The sequence below is a fragment of the Amphichorda felina genome (genome assembly GCF_050947745.1).
Source record: "Amphichorda felina strain 45539 chromosome Unknown scaffold_1, whole genome shotgun sequence".
Classification (NCBI taxonomy): Eukaryota; Fungi; Ascomycota; class Sordariomycetes; order Hypocreales; family Bionectriaceae; genus Amphichorda; species Amphichorda felina.
In genome coordinates, this window is record NW_028145049.1 from 3,610,296 (window position 1) to 3,627,723 (window position 17,428).

At 55.4% G+C, this 17,428-nt stretch overlaps 8 protein-coding genes and 1 non-coding gene across 9 annotated transcripts; 4 read left to right on the forward strand and 5 right to left on the reverse strand.

The window, feature by feature from the left end:
• ACO1O0_001176 (PLC-like phosphodiesterase) lies at positions 1-1,404 on the reverse strand (the record flags this gene model as incomplete). Its single annotated transcript, XM_083190667.1, has 1 exon — positions 1-1,404. One exon carries the CDS (start codon positions 1,402-1,404, stop codon positions 1-3), a length of 1,404 nt encoding a protein of 467 aa, XP_083054526.1.
• Positions 1,405-2,644: 1,240 nt separating this feature from the next.
• ACO1O0_001177 (RmlC-like cupin domain-containing protein) lies at positions 2,645-3,686 on the forward strand (the record flags this gene model as incomplete). Its single annotated transcript, XM_083190668.1, has 3 exons — positions 2,645-2,855; positions 2,906-3,221; positions 3,284-3,686. The coding sequence occupies 3 exons, from the start codon at positions 2,645-2,647 to the stop codon at positions 3,684-3,686; spliced, it is 930 nt and encodes a 309-aa protein (XP_083054527.1).
• Positions 3,687-4,235: 549 nt separating this feature from the next.
• On the forward strand, positions 4,236-5,193 carry ACO1O0_001178 (fumarylacetoacetate hydrolase family protein; the record flags this gene model as incomplete). Its single annotated transcript, XM_083190669.1, has 2 exons — positions 4,236-4,637; positions 4,717-5,193. The coding sequence occupies 2 exons, from the start codon at positions 4,236-4,238 to the stop codon at positions 5,191-5,193; spliced, it is 879 nt and encodes a 292-aa protein (XP_083054528.1).
• Positions 5,194-5,254: 61 nt separating this feature from the next.
• On the reverse strand, positions 5,255-7,930 carry ACO1O0_001179 (uncharacterized protein; the record flags this gene model as incomplete). Its single annotated transcript, XM_083190670.1, has 4 exons — positions 5,255-5,906; positions 5,973-6,344; positions 6,399-7,191; positions 7,807-7,930. 4 exons carry the CDS (start codon positions 7,928-7,930, stop codon positions 5,255-5,257), a joined length of 1,941 nt encoding a protein of 646 aa, XP_083054529.1.
• A 508-nt stretch (positions 7,931-8,438) lies between these two features.
• Positions 8,439-8,827, reverse strand: ACO1O0_001180 (uncharacterized protein; the record flags this gene model as incomplete). The annotated part of the gene is made up of 2 exons (XM_083190671.1): positions 8,439-8,646; positions 8,805-8,827. 2 exons carry the CDS (start codon positions 8,825-8,827, stop codon positions 8,439-8,441), a joined length of 231 nt encoding a protein of 76 aa, XP_083054530.1.
• Positions 8,828-9,282: 455 nt separating this feature from the next.
• On the forward strand, positions 9,283-9,373 carry ACO1O0_001181. The gene has a single exon. It is a non-coding gene; the product is annotated as a tRNA-Val (tRNA).
• Positions 9,374-10,313: 940 nt separating this feature from the next.
• ACO1O0_001182 (uncharacterized protein) lies at positions 10,314-10,733 on the reverse strand (the record flags this gene model as incomplete). The annotated part of the gene is made up of 1 exon (XM_083190672.1): positions 10,314-10,733. The coding sequence occupies one exon, from the start codon at positions 10,731-10,733 to the stop codon at positions 10,314-10,316; it is 420 nt and encodes a 139-aa protein (XP_083054531.1).
• A 3,386-nt stretch (positions 10,734-14,119) lies between these two features.
• ACO1O0_001183 (uncharacterized protein) lies at positions 14,120-15,592 on the reverse strand (the record flags this gene model as incomplete). Its single annotated transcript, XM_083190673.1, has 4 exons — positions 14,120-14,154; positions 14,212-14,367; positions 14,460-14,807; positions 14,860-15,592. The coding sequence occupies 4 exons, from the start codon at positions 15,590-15,592 to the stop codon at positions 14,120-14,122; spliced, it is 1,272 nt and encodes a 423-aa protein (XP_083054532.1).
• Positions 15,593-15,985: 393 nt separating this feature from the next.
• On the forward strand, positions 15,986-17,321 carry ACO1O0_001184 (tyrosinase family protein; the record flags this gene model as incomplete). Its single annotated transcript, XM_083190674.1, has 4 exons — positions 15,986-16,174; positions 16,243-16,390; positions 16,441-16,994; positions 17,118-17,321. The coding sequence occupies 4 exons, from the start codon at positions 15,986-15,988 to the stop codon at positions 17,319-17,321; spliced, it is 1,095 nt and encodes a 364-aa protein (XP_083054533.1).
• Positions 17,322-17,428: the final 107 nt, after the last annotated feature.

Consider the following 17,428-nt stretch of genomic DNA (forward strand, 5'->3'; position numbering starts at 1 on the left):
CTATCGCTTCAGCTGTAGCCGGGCATTCATGCCCACAACACACCGGATCAGATCCCAGTCGTCGTGTGCGCCAACCCAGTCCGTCACCACGACACCCGCACCACCCGAGCCAACCTTGAGCTTCCGAGGCCCCTTGCCATCCTCGCCGTGCTTGATGCAGAGGTACTCGACAATGGCCGGGTTGACCTTGGCGGCGATGCGCTCGGGCCAGCAGCTGGCGCTGAAGAAGTTGCTGGCGGTGAGGAAGTTCATGAAGAAGGGCGGCGGCTGCTCGCGCTTCCTCTCTCCCTCGATGGAGTAGTGCTGCGAGGCCGCGCGCTCGAGCTGGCCCCGCGAGAACTCAATCTTCTTCTCGACGTTCTGGCTCTCGGTGACCTCGTAGAAGTCCTGCACGCGAATGTGCCCGTCGCCGATCTTGCCGTCCTCGCAGTTGTCGGGCCAGCCCTGCGCGTCGATGCCGAAGCCCTTGTTGCCGTGGCACTTGCGTAGCTCGCCGTCGATGCCGAAGCGGCGCATGAGGACGATTCGGCCGCGCGCCTCGCCTAGGCGGGGGACGCGGGGCTCGGTCCACCAGCGCTCCGTCTTCCTGTCGACGTAGTTGCTCTTGAGGTGGCGGCCCATGTGCTCGTCGGTGCCCTTGCCGGTACCCTCGCGCTTGAGGCTCATGATGATGACCTCGCTGGGGTTCTTCTCGAGGAAGCTGTAGATGTCGTCGAGCATCTCGGCGAGGTACTTGGTGCCCGTGAGGGAGATGGGGAAGGCGCTGTGGACGAGGGACAGGTTGGGGTCGGTCGGGTCGGCGGAGACGCGGACGTCGAGGAAGCGGACGCCGTTGTGCAGCTGGTCGGGGACGGAGACGGCCTGGCAGCGGACCGAGGGCAGGGCCTTGTGGCAGGTGGGCGAGTTGTGTGTTCCGGGGATGGAGAGGACCTGGAGGGGCCAGTCGTTGTGCAGCTCGCGCATCCAGGCGTCGAGGCGGGCGGAGGAGAGGACGGCGAGGACGGCGCCGGTGGTGACGTAGACGGCCGTGAGCTCCTGGCTGCCGCCGTCGAGCTTCTTCATGGTGGCCGACTTGGCGTTGGGGCTGGGCACGTCGACCTCGTACTTCTTGTCCTGGGACTTGAAGACGAGGCGGATGACCTCGCGGCTGGGGTCGGCGGTGCGGACGTCGGTCTGCTTGACGCGGAAGGGGTCGACCTTGACGCTGACATTGTCCTTCTTGTGGGGGTCGCCCTTGGCGACGATCTTGCTAGAGGAGAAGTCGGTGGCGTTGAGAAAGCTGGAGATGGTGCCAATGGTGTTGGTGATGGCGTCGCCGGTCTGTTCCTTCTTAGCCTCGAAACGCTCGACGCTGATGAGCTCGAGCGGATGGATGGTCAGGTTGCGGATGGTGAGGTCGGCCATGGTGACGGTGGCGTATGGGTAGTTGGGGGTCGGTCAGATATCAACGCCAATTTTCCTGGAGGACCGGGGGGGGGGGGGGACGGTAACGGGTAAAGGTGACAGACACGATGAGGCTACCGAGGAGGAACTATAAATATACTCGCGCAGAGCTTCACCCAGATGGAGGGGCTATCTGGTGAGGAACGCGCGGATGGAGGCGGGGCAGAGGGAGGGGTCGACGATCAGGGTCGTGGTTTGGAGCTGAATTGTGGATTCCAGGGTGAGCATTGGCGGCTGTCATTGGTGAGGGGGTTTATGGCAAGAGCTAAAAGCTGCGAGGCGGCGAGACCCAAGCTTCAGTGTCAAAGTGGTGAAGCGGTTGTTTTATCATCAGGAGGCGGATATCAATGATGCGAAAAGGGGGGGAGGCGGGTGGCACTGCTGGGAGTCTGGTTCAGCATGCACATCTGGACTCAAGCCCAATGCTTCCGGAAGTGGAGGGGTGTTTGCAGATGGGAGGTTGAAGATGGCCATCAGGTTGGGGAATGTTGAGTGTTCCTGGTGGGTGTGGAGCAGCCCGTTAGCTCAGGCACTTCAGGTACGAAGTACTTCGTACTTGCGAGTTAAAGAGCAGCCACACGAAGCGTCTTCCCATCTCCTACCCTGGACACCTGGGGGTATCGTCGACTTTCCCATCAAATCTGATCATTCGGGTGTCAAGCCCGAAGCCAGGCCACAACAACTCACATGGAGTACCTCGGCCCGTACTTCAAGGCAGGCGATGGCTGGGGTCATGGCTGAGCCATAGATGAGGCGACGCGGCAGCAGAACGTACGACGATGGTCTTGTTGAAAAACTAACGTCTGCATTCTCACTATCAGAAAGCTGAAGAGGCTCAGTCAGATCATAGCAGATGGAGAAGATCCATCGCCCAGTGGAGGGTATGGGGATCTGGGGTCTCGGAGCGGAAGGAATGTGGGGAAGCCCGTTCCGAGTCCCGACCCCAGCCCTCTCCCGGGTTTCCCTCCGTCTCATCCATATGACGTTCCGAGATCGAGGTGGCATCTCTCGATCATGTCACACCCCACCTTGCTCTGTGCTGAACAACTGGAGTTGTAACCGAGTCGACAGATATCACGACAGTCGTCCTGCGTCTGACGTCTCAAGTGAACACAAAAACACCCCCCAAGCCCCTCATCTCCTACCATTGTTAGCCATTGTCTGCCATTGACTCCCACCTACGCCATAAACCCAAGTCAACATGGACAGCTTCCTCCAAGGCCTGCCGGCGAAGAAGCTCGAGCCTCTGTGGTCGAGGATGGGCGCCATGGTGCCGCCCAGCCCCAACCCAAGCTCTGTGCCCGCCATCTGGAAGTATCACGAGATGCTTCCCCAGCTGGAGCTGGCGGCCAAGCTCGTGCCAGAGGAGCAGGCTGAGAGGAGAGTGCTGATGCTGGTGAATCCCAACATGGGTGAGTTTATTCCATGAGGGGTGAGGCATCGTGACCACAACTGACCAGAGAAGAATCCCCCCATACCACCGACACCATCTATGGCGGCCTGCAGGTCGTCAACCCCGGCGAGACGGCGCCCGCCCACCGGCACATCGCTTACGCCTGCCGTTTCATCATGGATGGCGAGGGCTTCACCGCCGTCGAGGGCAAGAAGATGCCCCTCTCGCGCGGCGACGTCGTCGTCACACCCACCTGGCACTGGCACGACCACGGCAACGAGAGCGACAAGCCCATCATCTGGCTCGACATGCTCAATCTGCCGCTGTTCCGCTACGCCCACGTCCACTTTGCCGAGGGGTATGCTGAGAAGCGCTATCCCAGCGTGTGAGTTTCTTCTTGTCTAAGTTACACCTCTGCCCGTCTCCATGAACTGACTGTGTGAAAAGGCTCACCGACCCTTGCGAGTGGCGCTTCCCCTGGGCTCCGGTACAGAAGGAACTCGACTCCCAGGGCAGCAAGCACTCCGTCTACCACTACAAGAAGAAGGATGGCAAGCCGCTGTCCACCACTCTGGGAATGCAGGCGGAGCGTGTTGCCCCCAGTTCCGAGTCGCCCCCATCCCAGGACAGCTCGTCCTTCATCTACCACTGCGTCGAGGGCAAGGGGCGCACAATCATCGAGGCGCCCGGCCAGGAGAAGACCGTCTTCGAATGGGCCTCAAGAGATACCTTTGCGGTGCCCGCGTGGTCCAAGATTCAGCACATCAACGACTCGGCGACGGAGCCCGCGTACCTGGTCGCCTGCAACGACGGCCCCTTCTTGGATCTTCTTGAGCTGAGGCACCCTTGAAGGTGCTTGGCGGATGTTGGACATGTTGGGATTTCATAGCGCTTGATTGTCCGATTCTTCCATATTGAAACGCCATGAATATAAATATTCTGCCTCCGCTCCTCATGAGCCTCATCCATCACTGGTGATCTTCACAGCCCGGAGCCAATGAGAATGAGCCAGTCAAATATCTAAAGCCTTGATAAATGAAAATATCAAATGAGTAGCCCTGAAATGGCACCCCGCAAGTTCTGACCAGCCACTGACACCAGTTATCCCCGGACTCAATACGTGTACTTGACCCCGGAAGGCATCCGAGGTTCTCCACCATCTCCGCTCCGAGATTCTCGGAACCCCAAGATGCGGCTCCGGTGCCGCCTCCGGACGCCCAACAACCGCTACATCGGCGGCAATTCCGACCATCTCCCTTAACTGGCGATGCTCATCCCGCAAGTTTTACAAAACTGAACAGTCCTGGGTTCATCCATATCACTGCCTCAGCCTCCTCACTCCCCCGTATTGCAAAATAGGTCCCCCCGTTTTACCTCGCAATTCATCACATCATACACAATGGCCCCCCAGCAGTGGACAAGACTCATCCGCTTTGTCGACGACAGCGGCAACGAGACGTTTGGTGAGCCCTGCATTGCTTCCGACGCTGAGCTCGAGGAGCGTCTCGCTAGCAACGACCTGTACGCCATCGAGTTCAAGGGCCAGTCTCCCGTATCCGAGCTGGTCAAGGGCGACAAGGTCCACGTCAAGGCCCTCCGTAACATCCTCAAGCCCTCCGACGTGCCCATCATCCGGTGCATTGGCCTCAACTACATCAAGCACATCAAGGAGGGCGGCCGCACCCCGCCCCCGTACCCCTCAGTTTTCATCAAGCCCTCGACTTGCGTCTCTGGCTTCGACGAGGACGTCCCTATCCCCAAGGTTGCCCAGGATGGCACCGTAGACTACGAGGGCGAGCTTGTGAGATGCCCTCCCCCCACCATGGAACTACCCTACCCCAAGGCATCTTGAGCCTCTCAGCTGACAAGACCCCCACCAGGCTATCGTCATCGGCAAGACAGGCCGCAACATCCCCAAGGAGGCCGCCCTGTCGCACATCGTCGGGTACTGCGCCTCTAACGACGTGTCCTGCCGCGGGTGGCAACGTGACCCCAAGAAGGCCGGCGGCGTGCCCCAGTGGTGCTTCAGCAAGGGCTTCGACCGCTTCGCGCCTCTGGGCCCCATGATTGTGTCGCCCACCGTCGTCGGAAACGCCTCGGACCTGCACCTGCGTACCCTCGTCAACGGCGAGGAGCGCCAGAACACCATGACCAGCGACCTGCTGTTTGGCGTCGAGGACATTGTCAGCTTTGTCAGCCAGGGCACTACCATCGAGGCGGGAACCGTCATCCTGACGGGTACGCCGTCGGGTGTGGCTATGGGTATGAAGGAGCCGAAGTACCTCATTGACGGGGATGTCGTCGAGGTCAGCATCAGCCAGCTGGGCCGTGTGAGGAACAAGATGGTATTTGAGTAGGTAGCACCATAATACATAGACGGATCCGTTGAATAATATGTGTTGTTTGTGCATACAATTATCATCTCTGGTTGAGAAGTTCCCATGTACCGTGCATGTCGTTCAGCCACGAGAGATTGTTCACATCAAACTCGACATCTTGAAACCCTAGATCTTCCAGGTCACCAAAAGACAGTGGGAATTCTTCTGCCCCCTCCGTTTGCTGAATTTCCGTAGGCCCCGGCGCGGCGCCGTGTTCATCGCCGTCATCCCCTGGTCCCATCCCTCCCCTCGAGGGCTCAGGGGCAGCTGTTGCACCACCATCTTGTGCCATCTTGGCGGACAGGAAATGCAGCGCAGCAACGCACCTGCGCGCAGACTGCCCAAATTTCTCGTGCGCCTTGAGGACCGACATTGCCTGGCACCAGGAGCGACCTAGATCGGCCCCTGAAAAGACCTCCGGGCGCAGTTTCGCGGCAATCAGGATCGTGGCCGCCGTATGAACGTAATATACTCGATACCACCATGCCGGCAGGGGACCCACCGTTCCATCGGCAGTTTGATACTTCAAGAGTGTAGAAATGACACCCTGCGCAGTAGAAACGCACAATAAAGCGCATTCTCGGAGGACGCGGTTCTCCAGAGTTTCGGACACTCCGGACGATTCCATGTCCTGGGCGAGGCAGAAAGACGCAAGTACCGGCCGTAGGAGCAGAATCCGGGCGTGAAGAAGACTGAAATACGTTAGTTAGCCCGCTGTTTGAAATATTAACTTCAATCTCTCTTTTTGACAAACTTACCGTATATGCAAGATGACAGCCTGTCGGCGGGTGACCTCACCGCCGGGCTCCGCAGATACACACTTCAGACCCTCAGGAAGCTTCCTCTCCCACCTGCCAAGGGCACTGTCCAACTGCATGACGATGCCAAGATCGATATGCTCTTCTCCTTCTGCTGAACTTCCATTGTCTGAAGCTGCCACGTTCTTGCATCGTGCACCGGTGCCATGGTACAGGGTCCGTATAGTCCGGTGAATCAGCTCATAAAGCTCGACGGACTTGACAAAGAAAGAGGCGTCGGTGGTGCCGACACCGCCTTGCTGTGGCAGAGGAACAACAGAAGCGAGGCTAGGCGATATCATGGACGGGCGACCGTGAGTGACCGCAACCATCCTGCACTCACTTGTCAGCATCCGATACTGGATATAAGTCCCCAGTCTCACTTACCTATCCATCAGAACGCATCCGTACCATACCCTTCGAAGTAGCTCACGCTCAAACTCGTCTGTATGCTCTGCTGAAGTCTCGCGGAGATGCAATCCCAATCCCTGGGCTATGCGTACAGCAGACCCGACAGTCATCCACGTCTGATGGGGATGGTCGGTGCTCTGCAGATACTGGCTACTAAGCAGTAAATACTGGACGAGCTCTATCGATCCGGCTTCCCATGTATTTAAAGGTAGTAGGTCCTGCGCCCTGTTGAAGTACACGTTGCTCAATTCATCTCGCTGGTCCTTGGTTTGAGATTCGAAGAGCTGGGTAGAAAGCGCAAATACAACATTGAGGGTTGCCAGAAAGATGCGCTCGTCAACGATAATAAAAGATCCGTCAAAAATACCACGGTACGATGTCTCCCATTTATCCCGATCCAGGAACGGATATAGAGGGTCGACATAGGTCCAATACAGGCCCATCAAGTGGTCGGCCTGCCTGCGCGTGGGCAGGACGCGGTTTGTGTCGTCGAACAGGGAGCAAGTGCTGATAGTTGGAGCCAGTCGGGCCCTCCGCGAAGCAGACTCGGCCTCGGTTTCTCGGCTGGGAAAGTATTGGTTGCCTTTCCCTAACTTTGCTTCAATCGCTCGTTTTATCTGCATCGTAAAAGAGCCGGCGCTGCTGCTGCCAAAGTATTCCCGGGTGCTTGTGCCCTCATCTACAACAGCAGTCATGGAGTCAATGACAGAGGGGCTGATGTTGTGCACCGCCGGACGGGATGCCCCTGAATATTCACCCGTGGACTTGTCTGCAGGAGATGGGTTTGACGCAGATGGTGGCCGCAGTATCTCTCCAGAGTGCGACGCATTTCCATTCAAGCGAGAAAGTTGTACGTTGTTTGTCAATGTCTGACTGGAGGCGAAAGCACTCGAGCCTCTCCGTAGATGTTCATGGCCCCGTGTCTCCTGTCTGTCAAATTGAACGTCCAAGGATCTTCTAGGAGCGTTGGAACCGCTGTTGTGACTGTATATACATCTGCCCCGAAGAGCAGGCTTTTTGTAGCAGTTTCCGCATGCTATAGTCCGCGTGTTAGCATCGATTAGCATGGCAAATTAGCTGGATGACTGATTCAGAGCATCACTTGATGTTACACTGAGAAGATAAACATGACACTTCATGCAACATGCGTCCCCTACCATTTCATTATGAGTTGGGTAATTGAACATGTAGAGAATTGGGAGTGGTAAATAATGTGGGTAGTTGTGAGCACAAGGAGGAGGCTAATGTGATGATAACCTAGGTGCGTCCTGGACGGGTACTGTGGATAGTAAACAAGACTGTATGAATTTAAATTGAACGATAGGGCCTATACATATCGTAATACCGTGCCAAAGACCTACGATTCTAATAAAAATCAACTCACCTGGGCGCACTCCGTCACACTTGATCTTCCTCGCCCTGCAGGTGTCGCAGGCCACATCGATCTTGACCCGCTTGCGCTTCGGAGGGGCCTCGAGGCTTTGGGGGGTTTTCTGAATGGCAGACATTGGAGGCCGAACTTGGAGGGACCAGGGCCAGGGACCGCAGAGTCTCGGACGCACGCACACGGCGGAAGAGTGACACGGAAAGGGGAGACAGGTGGGGGAAACCAAGGTAGAAGCGAGGAGCAAAGCGGTATGAAGAAGTCTGGAGTCTGAAAGCTTCCGAGGTCCCTCGAACCTCGGAAGGAGTGTCTCCAACTAGACTACAACTGCCTTCCTTCCTTTCCAATTCTCGGAAGCGCCTTTGATTGGTGGATTTAGAACATCACCCCGTACAGGCCCATAATTCTTGCATCCAAAGTCTCCATTTCCACCCGCAATCCCCCACTTCCTTCAGTGATCTTCAGCGACTTCACTTTCTGGGCCCCTCCCATTGCGGGACGTCTTCCGCCGCGGCCATCCAGGCTGGTCTATTCTTGACAAAGATCTCGTTTCCAGGGCGGAGGTCCAGCCTGACGCCAATTTTCAGCCAGTGTTCTTTACGTCAAATGCGGATTCATCCGGTGGGCTTTGCTCACCCATTCTCTAGCAGCACGGTCCTCACAATGAGAAACTTGCCAGCCGCCGCCGAGGGCACCGTCCACAACGGGCATCCGCAGGTCCGGCAGAAGGCCTTCTCCTTGGGCTGTTCGCTACCTGTGTCGGTCAGGGTGTACTTGCAGATGCTGTCCTGGTCCGCCTTGACTTCGACATCCGCCGTCGAAAACTTGGCAATCTGAATACTAGATGAATGAATATTCCATCCCATCATTGAAGAAGAGTTGGAGGAGCGGCAGAGGGGTCGACCTACCACTTGATTTGGCCCTCCAGCCCCAAGCTGGCAGTGATGGCAGTAGCACGACAGGACGGCCGCTGGTTCTGATGAGATTACAAGGCGCACAGCGCCACATAAGCATTGGCCATTGTAAGGAGCTGGCATTTTGCAGGTCAGGTCCTGGTATCAAACGTATGTCTGCAAGGTGAGATAGTGTCGACACTTGCTATCGGGGTCCCCGTCCATATCATAAATACCAGTGCTCACTTACAACGGCTCCCGGTATGAAACCACCAGTCGGACTCTCCGTGAGTAAGGCTCCCTTACCTATGGCCAGTCGGGACTCTCTAGGAATTAGAGTTCCGATGTCCGTCCCGCACCACGCTGTAATAACCATCCGGGAAGATCTAGGTATCTGTCCCGTTCCGAGAAATCCAAACTTAGAGGCTGGTGGTGGACTGCCGTTTCCGAGCTTTATGTCACGCGCGGAAAGTGTACATCGGAGCTGTCGTGTAATGGGTCTGGAACCATGTAGCCTGAGCCCACGATCTGTGGCACACACTTAGATCCAAGATTCGCCATTGGTTACCATCAATCAATCACTGGTTTCGTAGTCTAGTTGGTTATGGCATCTCGTTAACAGATAATGTTAACAACTTCCGAGAAGGTCCCCGGTTCGAGCCCGGGCGAAACCATTATTTTTTGTTTTTTCCCCTCTACGTAGTCTTTTTTTTTATTTAATGAAAGACACTCTATTTCTGAAGCACCGTGATCATTTTTTTTCCATTGATTGACTGCGAAAGGGGCATCCTTGCCTGAAGTGGGCAGACGACTGTTCACCGCCAGCGTCCGCCCACTGCCTCGTCTGTCTTTAACGGAGCCAACGTCCAGGCATCAAGGGTCGGTCGAACTTATACGATGTTTGACATGGTGAGATTTCCTCATTGAATGTTGTATGTCAGCATTTTCCCCAAATAAGGGCCTGACAAAAATAGATCAATTGCTCCCACCATGCATACATAGCCACCGTGGTACTCCCGCTCCCACGGCCCCGGGTTGCCTCTGTCCAGGAAGCTGGGGCGGTATCCGCAGTGGTTGGCACAGGGTGGTGGCTCGTGTCGACATGCTTGCACAGCTGAGCAAACCGTGCGGCGACAATCTCATACCACCATGCGCTCATGTGCTGTTGGTGGTGCGGATCAACCAAAACTCTAGAACTACCAGGGTGAACCCCCCTTCTCCCAGCAGAATTGAACTGGGCACACTAAGAAGACGCTGATGCTTGGGGCTGAGTCGGAATTCAGGCGCAAAAGACACCAGGGGATCATGAGACAATGGGGTGATTTTCATTGTCGTTCATAAAATCATGAATAGGTATACCTAGTAGTAGTAAAGTGCCCTATGCATGGATACAGTAAACCCAGGACAAAACGCCTCTTTCTTCGAGTCTAATAACCCATCACTTTCCAACTCCGATTTCCCCATTTATCAGCAACCCATGCCATGCAAGGCCCAGTTGAGCTGCTGTTGACGAGTAAAACTCCCAAGTAGATGCGTGCCCAAATAGATGTATGTGCCCCAAGAGGGAATGACCCATAAGGTGAATGGAAACAATTAAGGTATGGCAGTGCAGTTTTACTGAGAACGTCTGCGTTTGGTTGAAGGCTGGGATTCCAGATCAGGTCCGTCGGCCTCATCTTGGAGGCGGCGGAAATCGCGACGTCGAAGCTCTGCGCGCTGCCGCAGGACCTCGTCGATAATCTTCTCATTGCCAACCACGTTCCCCATGCCGTCGACGACAATGCCTGCATCCACCTCAATTTTGATGTGTCGGGGGTTGCCGTCGCCGTCAATCATGGGGATGCCGCAGCTACCAGAGCTATGCTTCTGCAGGGCCTGTACCACTGCCTCAGCAATGGCATTGGCATGGTTGGCGGGCGAGTCAACGAGGCAGACAAGGTTGTTGCTCTTGGAGATATTGATGGAGGTATTGATGCACAAACTTAACGGAGACATGGAGGTGGGCGATTCGTCATCCGGTCCTTCGGGAAGCATGGTGGTAACAAGCGGACGTGTGAACACCCTCCCTTCCGCCTGGCCGTGACGGTGAGCAAAATGAGACATGTCGACCCCTCTGGTCGCAAGTGCTGTCAGACTAGGTCTCCTCGGAGGCGCATAAGGCGGAGGTGACGTGTCGTGCATTTGTCGTGTGCCGTCTTTGGGAATGCTGCGCGGTGTATTGCCTGGTTGGGTTTGGAAATCCATTTAGATTGTTGATGGGACCCCAATGGAAGACCTCCGGGTCTTTCAGGATGATGCAGTAAGGACTGGCAAATATTTGAGGGTTGTTTAGGTAAAGACAAAGTGTAGAATGGTACTAGGGGTCGGCTGGCTGATTTATTTCTCGCACTCGATAAAAAGAAAACCCAGTGACAACGTTCCTCCGGTGTATTTTTTCCGCTCGAGGGTGAGGTTTCCGGGCTAGCCAACCGGTGGGTGCCAACAGGATGGATGACAGGGAAGTAATCCCAGTTAAAGGAGGGAAGATGCCGGAGTTTTGCGGCGCCAACACGGATCGGGCGGCTGCAGCTTGAAATGGGGGTCAGATGGTGATGGAAGGGCTCCCATGCAGTTCACAACTGTCCAGGGCAATATTTGCCAGAGAATCTGCTCCGGGGGCCGTCTGCCGCTTGGGAGAGTGTTGATTATAATGGCTTCTTAGAGGGGGGTCCTAGAGGGAGAGGATGAGGATATATGCGAGGCGCGGTCAAAAGCATGCGGGACGAAGTACAAATACAGAGCCACATATGAGATGAATCACAAACCCTTGCACTCACAATACAATGTTTGGTTTGCCCCTGGGCTACCTACCCTTGGCTAGATGAGGCGCCAGTGCTTTGAGCTGGTGAGGTCATCAATGAGGCAGCAGGGAGAGCTGATTCAGGGGATGTACCTAAGCACATTGGCGAAGGAAACGGGAGCGACGGGTGCGGATGAAGAGACATGGATCCTGGGATTCATGATTGAGCACCCATCCATCAATGCGCCATTGCAGCTCCAACCCGCTTTCGTCCATTCCTGTTTAGGCCCATAATACTTGACGGCAGGATGCGTGTTGGCGGGACGTGCCAGGGATGGGGCCACTCCGCGGTGCAACTCACAACCTTACAGACACACCTCGTGGGTTCTTTCCGAGTCGTGTGAGCGCCATTGCCGCCTGTGGCTTGCCGTTTATCCATACTGGGTACTTGGAACCCAAGGGTTGTCGGCGGGAGGGTAGAACTATCTTGTACTGGATCTGTCGAGTCCAGTGTGTACGTATGGGTTTGATAAGAACGACATGGGCGGTTGTAAACGAAGAGCGATATACCCAGGTCGTTCTCCAAGTTTCCACAAGTAAAACTCCCCAAAATTCGCTGCCTAAAACCAAGCACGGTTGAGATAAGAGACGTGTATCCGTAGAATCAGCAGCAACAGGAGGCTGTGCGCACCACCTCTGGTCTGTTCGAGGAGCATGGTCCTGCAGATTGCCACGTTGACAGCAGGCAGACGCAATGCAATTGAGCGGCCCAATAACCAGTCATGCAACGCTTTCTTCGAACTTGAGCGTGGCAGCGAAGAAGAAATGGTGGTTGGGCTGGAGATGCTGGGGTTGAGTTGTTGCTATTGTCCCCCTCCTGGTTGCCATTGTTGTTGGAAAAGGGTTGGCGCCAGTCTCTATTCAACACCCAATCCGGTATAGTTTCCATCTTTGCGCCCCGTTATAGGTGGATCGCCTGTGGCCTGGCCTGGCCGCCTGGTGTCTACGACGTAAGGCAACGCGCATATGGCCCCAACTGGAAGGAAACCTTCGGAAGGCAAAGCTGACGCCTGCCAACTTTCTGCAGCACCTCAACCGTCAACTCGTAAACCTTCGCGGCTTCCAAAACCATCGCCATCCACACTTCTGGGACTCCCATACTCTCTGCATCCATTGACTCCCATTCACGCCCATTCAGACATTTGTGAATACCTGCCCTTCCGCAGGCCGCAGCACGTCTCGCGTATGCACGCCATACTTACCCCCTTCTGGCGGCTGGACCGGTGGCTTGGCACTTTAATTGTTGCTCGTTACTTAGCGAATGTTTCAATGCACCCCACCACCTCCGAGAGAGCTTCTAAACGCCTACTACCTATGTAAAGAACTGAAGTCGCCCAGGATGTAGCATCCAACTCGTCCCAGAGATCTCTTGTAGGTAGCACGACCTTCCCACTCCGTTGGTTCTCCTGTCAATAGCCCATGAAATACCAGGCCAAGCCTCCCGGGGTCATGGATAAGAGGGATCCATTGCTATTGTCTATCCTTTCACAACGTGTTCACCACGATGCATCCTAGAAAATAGCAAGCAGCCCCTGGAAATCTAGTGGGGGTGCATACGGCTATACAGCGGCCTACCATGTCAACAATAGCAACGTCAATACCCGATCAATGGAAGCCCACTATTGTCTTTGTCGGAAATGAAACCAGAATTGGGGGGGGCTCATTGGCGCAATTTACGAGGCTGAACCGTGGTTGAACATTTACCGCCGGCTGAAACGACACCATCTATTCTTTATGGACTCGGGAACCAACTGGAGAACTGTTCCCTTTTCCATCCTAATATTTCTCCGAGGTGCTAATTCCCGTAGTAATAATGCCCCTGTGAGATCACATTGATTTTTCATGAAAGCTACCACCTGCCCATGACCTGAGCTTACATGCAGACCCCGGGCGGCCGTTGGAATCCCTTGGTACTGCTCTGTCCTACTTAGCAAGGCCACAATCCCGAACTTCCGACCCGGTACGACCAGACAGACGGGACGCCCGGTCATTCCTCTTCTGGGTATGTACTAGACAGCCAGCTGGGCCTGACACACCCCGGTACCATCGTACTGCCTAGTATACATAGGACTCCCATGGATCTCGATGGTCTGGGTCCGGCATCCCGTATTACCAGTCCCAACTTCATGTATCAAATCTCAAATCTTACCATCTCTGTCTGTGAAGCCCCAGATTCCAACACCAGAGATGACAGTCAACCCGAAGAACTCTACGTCGTACACCGTCTCCATAATCGAATTATTAACCTCAACTTGACGGGCTTTGTTCAACTCTTCATACCCTATCTCTCGCAAAGATAGCATTCACAACCCTCAAAAAACCACACGCAGTCAGGTAGGTAGGGGCCTTTTAAAGGTAGAGCCTTTTTGATGCAAAAGCTGAGCCTTGCTCTCTCAACATCTCGCTGGCGAGAGCATAGCTAAATACAGACTGTTGACGTGATTCCCGGCAGTCCGCAAATCCTGTGGCCTTCTTACAGAAGAATACGAGCCTAATACCTCCGGTCTTAGCAAGTTGTAAAAATATAGTTTTGTAAGGCATCTAGCTTATATCCTATGAGCAAAGACTATATAACCCCCGTTTATATCCTCTTCGTCGCCGACCAGAACTGCGTAACTACCCGCCCTATTAGCAATCGTCCTCACTCCTCCTAAGAAAACGGCAGGCACTCACCATAAGTAAACTTCAGCAAAGTCTCCAGCTGCTCGGCATACAGGCTGTCGATGCTCTTCCTTGAGGTATGGTCCACGTCGAACCCGAGCAGATCTGCCAACTGGAGCACTTCCTCCGCGGAGAGTTGGAGAGCGCTGTAGGAGCCCCATTTCAGCGCTATGTACACATCAGCCCGAGTTTGGTGGTGGACAGGTCACACAAGAAAAGTACGAATGCCGGTGTTTGAGGAAAGGAGAACAGTAACGTACGTCCAAGGTTGATCCACACGCCACCAGGCTTCAGCAGTCGATGTATGTTGCTCAGGAAGTCAATCACGTTGTCGGACATGTCGATGAAGAACAGTGTGACGACGGCGTCAAACTCAGCGTCCTGGGGGAACATCTCCAAGAAGTCGCCCTCGATGAGCTTGACGGCCTTGTTTGGCCAGTGGTCCGGCACCGTTATGGCGGAGTAGCGCGAGGTGGGGTTGGCTTGATGCGTCCATTGGGTCACGAAGGGCTGAAGTGTGTGCTGGTGCAGCGAGCTCGTGTGGTTTGTTAGCAGGTGGTAAGCTAGGATGGAGCTGTAGTCCAGCTCATTGGCCGTGACGTCGTATCCTGCGCCGATGTGAGGTCGCGCCTTTAACTCAACGAAGTAAGATAGACGCACCAATATCAGCGATATCGCTTGCCAGCCTGCCCATGCCACTTCCGGGTACAAGCACCTTCTTCCCTCTCCCGCTCCCGCCAAAATGTTGCTCGAGCGCATCCAGGACAGGCGGAAACACGGCCTGCCTCTCCTTTACGCCCTCCGTGCTCCAGTCTCGCGTAAGGTGTCCAAACGCCAGGTCCACAAGTCCAAAATCTGCATCTTCATCGTCCCCCAGCACTCGCTGGCCGGTGCGGTAGTCCTCCCTCGCAATCTGCGCGATCTGTTCCAAGAACCGGGCGTTCACCTCGATCCCCTTCCTGGCTTTCTCGAAGTGCGCAGGATAGCCGAGCTTGTTGCTTAACGCCTTCTGCGCGGGCGTCTGTTTGTAATACCGCGCATGCTTCCGCTGGAGCACTTGCTCGGCGAGGAATGGATACTGCTCGAAGGAATTGATGGAGTGCGCCAGCCCATAGGGAAGGGAAGGGTCTCTCTTCCTCCTCCCGCCTTCGGGTACACGTACAGGTTTGACGGGCTCGACGGAAACTTCGAAGGCTTCTTGAGAGACTGGCGTGGGAGGGGTAGCAAGGGGGGAGGTGAGTGCAACGTGAAGGGCTTCAGTGCGCTCTGAGAGGGAGGAGAGGAGAAGTGCGAGGTCGGACAACAAGGTGGAGCCCCGGAGGGCGAGGTAGAGGGGGAAGACGACGCAGAGGAGGAGAGCGAGGAGACGGGTGAGGTAGGTCGAGGTGTGCATCGTTGCGCTTGTGGCTCCAGATGGATATGGGTGAGGAGGACGGGTTCTTGCTGTTAGTAGCACAAGGGGAGGGAGGGAGATCGGGCGAGACACCACAAACGGATGATAGGTACGAGTACAGTTGGATCAATGTAAGATTTTGTATGGCAGCCACACCTACAGATATTTTACATAACATAACCAATCAACACATCCTGTGACGTTAAGACTCTCTCTCAGAGATAGGTTACCGTGGCATTAGAAGCATGCTGTGCATCAATGGGAGTAGCCAATCACAGGCACACTGACCAGGCGCCTTCTCCCATCGTACCAATAAGTTGACTATTTAGGCTGCGACTATCGCGACTTCATCTTCTCTACACGCCTGCTCTCTATTCCCCTCCTGGCTGCATGATGGCCATGGGCCGTTCGATTCTGTTCCTCTGTGTACTCGCCGTACTCGCCGTCCTCCCCACCCCCCACCTCCCATATGCGCACGGATCGAACGAGGGGCAACCACAAAAGTGCGGCAAGCTGCTAACACGCAAAGAATGGCGGAAGTTGACGCATAGCGAGAAAGGCGAGTGGGTGGGAGCTGTCAAGGTGCGCGCTCCTTCCTTTCCGTACTAGGTAAGTAGCGCGTACGTTGCGAACTTGCTGATGCCGAGTAGTGCTTGGCAAATATACGACACGAACGACTATCCTTGACGGAGAACCAGACGGTGCTTGAGGGAATGCGGAGCCTGTACGACGATTTCTCCTACTCGCACGCAGCAGTGGAGCACAGCGCGCATGGGAATGCCTACTTTTTGCCGTGGCGTACGTTCCTCGCGATTCTTCCCCGAGCACATAGACTTACACGGGCGCAGACCGCTGGTTCACCTACCTATTCGACACCTCCCTCCGCCGCACCTGCGGGTACAGCGGGCCAACACCATACTGGGACTGGTCGCGCGATCACGCAGACCTGTTCAACTCGCCAGTGTTTGAGGACTCGCCGGAGTACGGCCTGGGCGGAACGGGGGACTGCGACTCCTCCCCCGAGGCCGACTGTACCGTCACCACCGGCGCTTTTGCCCCGCCCACCGGGAACTTCGAGCTTGCCTGGCCCATCCCCCACTCGCTGCGGAGGAACCTGACGCTCATCACCGGCTGGTTCCCCAATGAGCAGCCTCAAAACCGCACCCTCGGCCCGGAGTTTGTGCGCAACTCGACCGAGAAAACCACGGGCGACTTTTTCAGGTTCCAGTACTCAATGACGCAAATGCACAACCACGTACACAATTTCGTTGGGGGCGATTTGGCAGGAGACTGCCCGAAGGTCCTGCCGGAGGAGGATTGCCAGGAAATGGCCACGAGCTTCACGCCTAATGACCCGCTTTTCTGGCTGCATCATGCGCAACTTGACCGTTTGTGGAGTAAGGTGCGACCCCTGAACGACCCTGAACCCCACCCATGCTCCTTCCCCGCTTTACGTAGATGCCTACGGAGTACTGCAATACACTACTGCAGTCGTACAACCTTGCTAACCTGAGTTGTAATACAGTGGCAGCGTCACCACCCATCGAACTTTGCCGCCTTCTCCGGCATGCCCCTAAACTCGCACAACGTGTCTGACCCACGCTACGACCCCCACGCGCACGTAGATCATCAGATGACCTTCGACGTCCAGAGCGTGCCTGTGGCGCCGAGGAGGCTGTTTGATACGGAGGATTGGCCGTTGTGTTATCGATATGCGGACGAGGAGTGACGGGTACCAGACTAGGCTGATGCCATATCATGGGATTCTTGCTTGTACAGGGCATGCAGAGATGATCAATGTACTACATACACCTCTACCGCAATCTTTGCTGTGAC